At 39.2% G+C, this 10,572-nt stretch overlaps 1 protein-coding gene across 6 annotated transcripts in view; it reads left to right on the top strand.

The window, feature by feature from the left end:
• Positions 1-9: 9 nt before the first annotated feature.
• Positions 10-10,572, top strand: part of FAM217B (family with sequence similarity 217 member B) — a 20,685-nt gene continuing 10,122 nt past the window's right edge. The window contains exons 1-5 of one of the 6 annotated variants that reach the window (XM_026862127.1): positions 10-155; positions 1,104-1,309; positions 2,505-2,616; positions 2,711-2,796; positions 3,192-8,817. In XM_026862127.1, the coding sequence (XP_026717928.1) occupies positions 1,215-1,309; positions 2,505-2,616; positions 2,711-2,796; positions 3,192-4,383 (1,485 nt within the window). In that variant the 5' untranslated portion in view covers positions 10-155; positions 1,104-1,214 and the 3' untranslated portion in view covers positions 4,384-8,817. The other 5 variants (XM_026862126.1, XM_026862125.1, XM_026862129.1 and 2 more) reach the window with 5 other exon arrangements.

Here is a 10,572-nt window from a genome sequence, read left to right as displayed (position 1 = left end):
CTGCCCTGCGGCGGGGGTGGGGGTGCTGCTGTGAGAGCGCGGGCCGCGCTCCGGGGCTATCCGGGAGGCGCCGCGGACAGACGGCCGCCCCTGCGCTCCCCCCTGGCCCGAGAGGCGAGGGGCAGAGAGGCATCTAGGACACGGGGCAGCACCAAGTGTGAATAGATACGAACATAAGTAGCTAAGTAGCGCTGCAACAAGACTAAAGGTGGGTAAGGTGAGGTATGTTGGTGCTAGTCACCTGTCACCTTTAGCAGATCGTGCCTGCACACCCCGGTACGGGAATGCAGTTTCTGGAAAATGAAAGAATGCTGCTAGTTCTGCTCTGAGTAGTTTCAGTAGGAATTTATGAGTCCTGAGAGATTTGTTTTGGAAAAAGAAACAAATTAAGTAATTGATACAAAATTTGCATATAAGAAAACGCACTCTGCCTATATTCAGACACGAAAAGGACAACCTGACATGCACAGAACGCAGGTGGTTGATCAGCTGCTCTTGTTAAATTAAGAGCAGAAACACCCACCACCGTTTGACTGTGATACTTGGCTCCAGTCAATACATGCAATGCTGCGCAGGAGGAACAACATGATGATGAGCACGTTACACAATGAAAAGGAGCTCTTCTAACGCTGCTGTACCTTCAGCTGTTTTCCTGTATTTTACCAACAGTCTCAGGGACGGGCTCGTAAACCTCATGGCAAGAGCTCGGTGGTTTGCGGGGTGGCTGGCCCAGCCTCCCTCGGCACCGGTGGGGTGCCGGGGCTGACGGAGGGCTGTGCCCGGTGGCTGCAGCAGCAGCAGGGCTTCCCCCAGCAGAGCCTGCGCCTCGCTCCCCTGGCTGGCTCTGCGGCTTTAGTGGCCAACCTGTGCCCCTGGGAGCGGGAGCACGGCTGCCCTCGCCTCGGCTCTCGGCTCGGTACCCGGCGTGATGACAGCTCGGCATGGATCGACAATAGTAAGGAGAATGCTGCTGGTTCCAATTAAGCGAGCACTGGGGGAGGGGACAGTGTTTTCCAGTACTGTTTCGTAGCTGATTATCTTCCTGCTTTAAAAATAAATCACACTGGGAAGAATCGCATGGTGATTGTTTACTACATCTCTAGGACGTGATGATGTTTGCATTTGATACGCTGTGTCTCACGAACCCAAAAGACTGGAGTCGTTTGAAGATTATGTAAAAGTAAAGGTGCAGATACCCTTTAAAAAGAGTAATAATGGGACCAGGCATTCAAGAATATCCCTTATTACTGCACAGAGAGACACAGAAAAAGGAAAGCCAAATCAATGAAAACCACAAAGGAATGGTAAAGTAAGGAAATTATTTTCTCTTTCTAGTTACAGAAGTCTCTAAATACTGTAGATTAGTTAATTAAGTTCATGGCTGTACTCTTCAGATTCTTTCCTCTGACCTACAGCAACAGAAATGATTGTGCAGTATGATCATGCAGGTCACAAAGTGACAGAGGTGATTGCATCAGTGCTGGAGGCACAAGACTTATTTTCATGCTTTTATAAGCTCTTGAATTGCTGAAATAATGTTTTTTTAAAACAAAATCTGACTATATTGACATAAAAACTGAACAAGATATACAGCCTGACAAATTAACTGAACTGCAGTCAAACTAGATTAGATGGGGAGGGCAGTTTGCTGATTCCTGCTCCAAAACAACATTTGAAAGCCTTCCTTTTTAAAATTAGTCATATTTCTTGTTTGTAGAACAGACACTGTTTTCTGATTCTTACAAAATACACTTACTTAGTGATTCTGTGAGCTTACACAGAAATATATCAGATTTAATTGAGGAAATATGTATTATAGTTTTAAGCTGTCCACATCAGTAATCCCATTCCTTTTGCTTGCATATGATTTTTTTCTCCTATTGATGTTTCCACTCACCCTATTTTAGCATGAAATGGTGAATTTTGTTTGTGCCTTTGTTGTGAAATAGTTTGTATTGATACCAGAATAGACTGTATGCTTCCTGCTCACATCCACTTCTTAACTTCCTAGGAATAAGCCTTTAATTTTGTTGAGAGTATGCAAATGAGAGAGGCAAGCAAGATTTGTCTTGCAGTGATCTTCATATTGTACTTTGTAATTAATTATATAATTATGTAATTAAATTGCAGTAGGATCATGTACCAGCTACTATAAAAATTAGTAATTAAATATGTAATCTCTAATATTTACTATTTATTATCCCCAAAGTAACTTTGTGATCCTTTCACAGAGGATTCTATGTAAGGGCTAAGTTTTATTATTATGTAATCTGATTGGATTATTCACTTTTGCATTAGCAGTGTTAAAAAAACAGTAGTGCATTAGTACTATTAAAAATAAAAAGTGACCATGGCATAGGTCTGATGGACTTGTAACTCTAAGAATAGCTGCAATCAACTCTCTTGTTTTAAAGTGAATTGCACTCTAAACTTCTGTTGTATTTCTGTTCTGATGATTGTGTATGTTGTTCTTTATATGTGATATTCTGCTTAATCCTTTCTAGCTACAGTAATGGAAAAAGCCATCTGAGCACCAAAGGACTAAATAAACCAATTTCTCATGTGAAATCTCCTCCTGGAAGATTAGGCAAAAATGTATCAAGTGCCATTGAAAAGGTAAATCATTCCTTTTTGTTGTTTGTTTACAGAAAAAGGGTACTTGTGTCATGTCAGCTTCTTAATAAAGTCACATACTTTCATACCTTTTCAGATTTCTCATGGCACTCAAGATAGTAACCAACCAAGTATTTTTAAGAAGGGAAGAAACCAGCTGGATGATAACACTCAGTCAAAAAGGTAGTTTTATGTTAAGGTTGTTCATTTAATTGGTAGTGATTTCAAACTGGTATATACAATACTTGTGATGAAATCATGGCTTCTGTGTTTTGCCTTTGACTTCACTGGCCCCAAAATTCAGCATTTATGAGGACAACAAATTTAAGTTATCAATATGGAAACTTACTGTCCTGCCTTAGTAAGTTCTTAGACAATATCAGAATAAAATAAAACAAAAAAATCAATAGTTAAACCTGTCAGCAGATACTAATTTTACCTCATTACCAGATTTCCGTGACAATTTTAGCTTCATTCATTTAGGTCTGTGTCCTTCAAGGGGGTAGCAAGACCTTTGTAAACTGATGTTCCAAAGACATTAATCATTCTAACAGGGTGTGATCTTTCTTTTTATTTAGTATCACAACTGTTTGCACATCACTGCACGGAGTACAAGGACCAAAGAGGACTCTCCCAGAAAGAAGGCAAAATGAATCTTTTCTGCCCAGGATTCCTCCTGGCATAAAGGGCAGCACACAAGATAGCTTCTGTAGGGTTAAACATGTCCCAGTGCAACATTTTTACTGCAGTGAAAAAGAACAGTTGGAAAAGAATCAGGAAGAACATGTTGCTGAAGCTGGTCCTTGCTCTTCTAAATGGCAAGAAGCATCTGTAGATGAAATGTTTCTTGATTTTGAATCAGTACAAATTATTAAAGATGATGCTGAAGATGATAGTGCCAGTGATCTCTCTGATTCAGAAAGGATTGCCATTCCCCCATCTCCCTGCACACCCCCAGAACTCATTCTCAGAGCTGAAGAAATCGATCCAGTTTGTTTGGAACATGTTCCTGAGACGGGTTTTAAAGAATCAGAATATTACTACCCAGACTTCCTCCCACCCCCTTTCAACTCATGGGACTTGAAGCAACTGGCCATCTTTGTTAATGTAGAGGGTAAAACTGAATTTCGACCAAAGCCAACAGGATTTCTTGAGAAATACATTGATCGTCTTTTGCAGCTGGAATGGCTGCAAATGCAGACTGTGCAGAATGAGAAAGGAAGGGCAGCCAAAGCCAGACCACAAACTGCTCCCGGCTCCATCCGTACCCTAAAAAGCCCTGGCAAAGGCAAAGCATTGCTCAGCCCTTTGCCTAACAAGCAAGCGCTTCCCCAAGAAAGTGTTGCAAAGCTGCCCAGAAGCTATTCAGGTCACAGGGGAGATTCATTCTGTGAAGAAAGTCGCCAGTTATATTCTCATCCAGGTCACTTGAAACTTTCTGAGAGAACGGGATGTGCAATGTCTTCTCAGAGACAATCTGGTGAAGTAAGGAGTGAACTGAGGAAAAAAACAGCTGCAAAGCAACAGCTTCTCAATATGCAGCCCTCTGACAACAGTTCTAAAATTCAAAGTGTTGGTAATATCAGACCCCCTAAGCAAACCCCAGTATTTCATGGTTCAGCTGCTCCCATCAAAGGCTTGAAAACATACACGTGTACAAATCCAAAGAAAAATGGCAATGTCAACAACTATGTTCCTTCTAAAAAACCAACAGGGGACAGGAAAATAAAACCAAATGGCACGAAGGAAACATCACACAAATTTAAATGAAGAAAACTTCATTAGTAAATGTTGATGCTTCTTGACTGCTAGAAAGCATTTGGCCAATGCAGAAGGGTCGTGTTTTCCTTATAGGAAGGTCAGCACTGTTCATTTCAATACATTTGATCTTAAGCCAGCAAGGCCAGCAGGAAATCTTTTCCCTGAAGGCAAGTGTCTTCCATTGGTCTTTCCTCAAAATTTACAATTGTTCAATGAAGACAACAGTAGCAGACTATGAAAGTTTAGAGAAGTTTAGAGAAGTATATAACATGTCCTCCTATTTGCACCAGTTGAAGTCTGTGGTGTTTCTTATGCTTACCTTGGTGTATTTAAGAGAATAGGGTCCATGATCTTTTTCTTAACAGATACACTATTTTGTGAGCCAGGTTCGAGGGTGATGTTTTCTGGTGGAAAAGGGCTTGACTGTTTTTATAAAACAACGGAGCATGTTTATCTATGCAAAGTCAAACTCTGATTCTTCACAGAAGATGATGAATTGGATTTTTTGGATGATTTTTCTTGATAAGAAGAATGGAAATAATGTTTTGAAATATTTTAGTGTAGAAAGGATTCTTTTTAAGACAAAAATTTATTAGGGGGCAGACAGCTTTAGTAGTGACAGATTAAGAAAATGGAATGTGTATTTTTATACCCAGAAATCTTCACTGTGTTTACAGACAGCTTTCCTTGAAGTTCATTTTGTAAGCCTTGATGCTGTTTGTCATTTAGAGGAAATGACCAAATTTTGAATTGCACATGGATATATATGAATAATGCAAAATAAGGGTATTACTAGAGACTCTGTGGCCTAATTTGCAGAACTGGTAGCCTCTCAAAATATAAAAAATAGACTTTTAGCGGGTAAATTTAAAGGCTATTGTAAGTTCAAGTAAAGATATATTTTGATACAAAAGATACCTGTTTGTAGTCACCCAAGATGACTATTATTTATCCCATGGTCCAGTCTATGTCAGTTAGTTTGGTTTCTTGTTTCAAGGTTTAGTGAAGTTACTTGGGGAAATACCCTACAGAAAGAAATTGTACAACCAGGATTGAGTCCTGTCCTTGCACCCTCTGTTTTCTCTTCTGTCTGTGAGATACAAGAGAATATGGAGGATAGTTCAGTTCATCTGTTACAGTTTCAAAACAATCACAGCATCTGGGGACACAGTCTTGTTGAAGATGAAATTCTAGAAGATGTTCTGTACTTTCATTTTAAAATTAAATACTGAGCAGCATTAAGTTCATCCTCAGCCCCAGTCACAGTGAACTGTTGAGAAGTGGGCTGAGGTCTGATGGACCAGATTTTACATGTGGATCCTTCACATTGTGATAGAAAATGAAAAAGTAGCAAATACTAAAGAGTACATTATGTATATAGTTAAATTGCACTTCTCTTGTTGATCTCATCTTGGTTTTAAGACGCTTAGCTGTTTCTATCCTTTCATTGTGCCTACCAGATCTTCAGCTTTGTAAAATTTCAAAGCATGGATTTATATGTAGTTTAAAATGTGAGAATATTAATAAATGTAGTAATAAACTAGAGTATTTTACAGTACATAAAAATATTGCTCAGGAATAGTCTAAGAAATATTTTTAGTGGGTTTTTTTTCCTAGTTTACTGGAGACCAAATGTGAAATTTGAAATTCATAAAGGAAACAAATGTAATATACAGTATTATATTTCCATATTCAATATTTGTGAAGTTACAGTTAAGATTAATTGTAGTTGCATGTACATTCAGCTCTATGCAATAAAAGTGAAACTTAATCTGACATGCTCAAAGATCAAATAAATTGGCTGTGTCAGAGGTGTGGTAAAATTTAGAAGGTGGCATTCAACACCAGCAACTGCAGAGGACCAGCACATTCTATTGTTGCTATTTCATCCTTTTATTTTGTTCCAGGCTCATCATGTATTTCAGCTTTTCGTAGATGGGTTCTTGCATCCAGTGCTAGAATTCCAAGCTCTGGCCAAATTCTGCAAGCCTTCATTAGTCAAGTTTTCCTGATTGACATTAATAGCAGTGAAATTCAGTAGGACTGCTCTTGCCAGTAAGCGCTGCTTTAGTGCACGATTTAGCACACTGTTACAAGCACCAGAAGCAAGGTGAGCAGGATCAAGTCAATAACCAGAATAGCAGGTTTTTAAACAAATTCTGTCAGATGCAGTAATTAATTTAGCGTGTTATTATAGCACTGAGTATTAGCATATGCTTAATTTTCCTCTGAAATGTTACTCTATATTAATGCTTTCCTAGTTTATAAGGATGGCGTGTAGATACAGGCATATTTTGCAAGGTCGCTTTTTAGAAAATAAATAAATAGTGTGTCTGTCAGCTTTGACCAGAGCAAAGGTGACTGACACTGAGAGAAGTTTTTTCTCACAGACCTAGGAAAGTTTTGTTTTAATGTAGTGCTTGTGATCTGATGGGCATCAGTTGTTGGAGACTAAAATGTTAGACAGGGGAAGATGGTGATGCTACTTAAAATGAGTTTGAGTACTTGTTCATCATTAAGCTCTGGCTGTGATCTGGTCAAATAGTTTGTCCCACATGGTAATCGCACAAGTCTAATTTTTGTTCATTGATTTTATTTCTTACACAGTTTTCTTTGTTCATATACAGAAATAGAAATTCTGTGTTTGCTTCAACAAACAGCTCTTGATGTGAGCAGACCTGCAAGGTTGGATTTTATCCTGCAGCACTTCTGCTTCCATTTTAACTTGACTATGTGCTGGGCCTATAGATAAAAAGAGCTCCTTTTATGAGGAGGACTGTGGTTTATGTTTCCTTCACTTTGTATTGATGGGTATTGTCTTTAGAAGCACTTCTGAATATAGCAGAAACAGTTATTCCATCAAATTCATTCACTTTGGAATGAAAATACTTCCACAACAAAGTGTTTGTGTGGCTATATTTTTTTTCACTAGGTTTCGCAGTGTATATGTGTCTAAGCCTAGCATTGATGAGGCTTCTTGAAGAACAGGTTTACTGTGATGTGAGATATTTAAAGAGTGATTATTTTTTTTCTAGATAATTTAAAGGTTTAATGTTCTGCAGAACTACCTACAGAACAAATATGCTCAGGTTCCATTTTGAATAAACAGCCAGATTCTACTTCAGTTATACTAGTATAAGCTTTGAACAATTCTGGTTTTTTCAATGAAATTACCCTGTTACAAAGATGTGAAGAAACAGAATTTTACTCCAGTATATATGAACTGTTTTCCTTAGTAATGCTAAAGTGTAATTTTAATGTATAACATGAAGAATTTTTTTAAAATACTGTTTTTCTCTTGACATATTTCTTTTTTCTCCATTACTACCATCTTTGCAGTGAAATACAGTGGTCAGTTAACATTTTACCTCCCCTGTACCTTTCAGTTCTGAAGTTTCTGCACAATGCCTGCAGATCCTCACCCTGTTAGCAGGGCAGGTACCAAGCTTCTGCAGTCCCTCAGAAGTTATGCTGCAAAGAGGGGTTATCATTGTGTGAGCAGCGTGTACCGTTCCGGGAAGAGGGGCTTCACAGCTTCCTCACATGGAGGAGCCTTGCAAGGAAGACTCAAATCAATCCCCACATCATGGGGCGGACGCTTGTTAAGGCTGATAAGCCGGACTGTAATTTTCTTTCCAAATAAGAGGTCATGTTTGCTGGTACGAAGTCAAGGTCATGGGATGATAGTACTTCTTACAGAGGCAAAAAGGCTCAGCAGTACTTGTTTTGAGAAAGTTGAGTTTAGAGCAAGTGGATTGCCAGAAGTAGGGAGCTCTCACCTCCCACTGGTGCCACTCCCCCAGGATGCTGAATGTAAATCCCAGCCCTGCTGTCCATGTTGCCCCCAGTGCCCCTCTGATTTTTGCTGCCGGCCCATGCCCAGCAGGCTAGCAGAGTGGTGTAGTGCTGCACAGGATGGCCATGCTTATTTCACTGGACTAAACTGTCTTGTTTGACTCCAGACTGCTTAATTATGCTGTAATCCCATTATTGCTTGTGTCCTGTCTGTGTTTCATTTATTGTTTGAGGTAACTTTTATGTTGTATTTGCTATTTAAAGGATCTTGTTAGGAGTTTGGGAGTATTTTGGCAGTTTTTTCAGTCAGTAGGTGATATTCTTTTTGGAGCTGATATTATAGTTGAAATTCCTACATTATAAAATTAGCTATAATGTACTACTTTTTGCCTTATTTTAAAGGTATTGAGCATTTGTTGCTTCCATTGGCATTAGTGGGTTTACTTCTGAAAAATAATTAAACGGACCACTCTATCTGGAAAGACTGGAACTCTACTACCTGAGAATTTGCAGCCCAGCTTTTGATGTTGGTAATCATGTCTTGTTATTTATTTGAACATTTTGTGGATATTTTTGCTATTAATTTCATTGGAAAGTGATCTTGTAATTCAAAGTTACTGTATATTTACTATATTAAAAGTGAGATACTGCCCGTTTGTTACTTGTATTTTTTTCATCATCCACAAGATGGCACTGAATTTTGCGTTTAGAGAGTTCTTTACTGCAGTGTAGGATAATTTGTAGCTCAGCATATATCCGTTGTATTGCTGCTGATGGGCAAGCTAGGAGACTAAAGCTGTATGATTATTTCTGTAATGGCTGGGTTAAGGCATCACAATAGGTGAAAATAACAGGATAAACTTACTTCATCATATTCATACCTTATTTTCTAAATACACTAATCAGTGAGTTTCACATATTCTGTTGTAATCTCTAGGACACTTAGAATGTGATCCAAAGAACATCAAAGACCTGTGGGTAGATGCTTGCAGAGAGCTACATTGTCATGTTGCTAGTATACCTGGATAAGTATGTTTAACTTAATTTCACACAGAGGGTGTTCCTATGTTCAGCTGAGACTAATCAAGAGGAAAATGAAGGGAGAGAGATTCAAAGGGGGGAAAAAAAAGGCATTTCCTACTGCTTTGCCAGAGCAAAGGTGACTGGCACTGAGAAAAGTGTTTGCTGTTTTTATAATCTTTATATTAAGCATTACATAACTTCTCTGAGAGATACCACACAAGAATTTCACAACCAGAACTTCCTTGCTATTTGAGGTTTTCCTGATGTCTAAACCCTCCTATCCCATGCAGCTATTTAAGCGTGTTACAGTTATTTTGGCCCATTAATAATCAATCTCAGAAGATCACCTGCCTGCCTTCCTCCCCACACTCACTGTTATTTAAAACATTGTGGCCTATTTGACATGATCTATTGCTTTTCTTCTCCCCTGAACAGAAGATCGGTTCTCCCCTAAGTCTTCCTTTTACAACTTCAGGAACACTAATCTATTTTCCATGTCTAAACAAGAATAAACCTCCTTGTGCCCAGTGAAAGCAATAAGGAGAATGGAATATGCTGTGAAAGTTCTTTTCATAGAAGCTGGGACCTTCCCCATACTCTGTCACTCAGCCTTGTTTTTACATGGTTTTATAAGGTTTAATATTTCATTTCCTCCTTCTTTATGTAGTTTTATTTAAAATGTGTTTTTCACAAGCTGCAAGTTCAGCTTCAGGTGTACAAGTTCACACTTGCTTGATGGCTTTTGGGTTGAACTGGACAATGTTGTGTTTGTATCAGCTTTTAACTAAGCTTTTACAGAACTTGTTCTTTGTTCAAAGTCTGAACTAATATAAAAGTAACACTCCCAGGCATGACAGATATAAATAGTTCCTATTAAATATAAAGTTGCACGTTTGCATTTTTGCAAACAACCGTGAAGTTATCAGGTGATGGCATTTCCAAGTAACTGCCCAGGAAACCACATGTTTTATTTAACGGTCATAAAACTGCAGTAATGGCCCATTTCATTTGCATAATGCTACAAGTGGCAGTTAGTTACTAATTGACTGAAAAAAAAAACCACAAGCGGAGGACTGAGCTTTGCTTTGAGTCATTTCAGTTTTACAGAATGAACAGGATGGGTTGTTGGGTTTTGGGTTGTTTTGTAATTTTGCCTGACGAGGCGGCAATATTCACTTGTCCTCTGGGACAGTTCAAACGCCGGTGAAACCACAGGCAACTACTTCGTGAAAAAAAACAAACAACAAACCCAAGAAAACCCTCTGGCCTGTGACAACCCCCTGTATAGCTTTCCAAGGCACCAGTTCGCTCGCAGCCAAGCGCCGCCGGCCCCTCCTCCCGCAGCCCGGGCTCCGCGGGGCGGGACCTTGCCGGCTCCGC

The sequence above is a fragment of the Athene cunicularia genome (assembly GCF_003259725.1).
Source record: "Athene cunicularia isolate RWA chromosome 20 unlocalized genomic scaffold, athCun1 chr20_part1, whole genome shotgun sequence".
Taxonomy (NCBI): Eukaryota; Metazoa; Chordata; class Aves; order Strigiformes; family Strigidae; genus Athene; species Athene cunicularia.
This window is presented reverse-complemented; position numbering and strand designations above follow the sequence as displayed.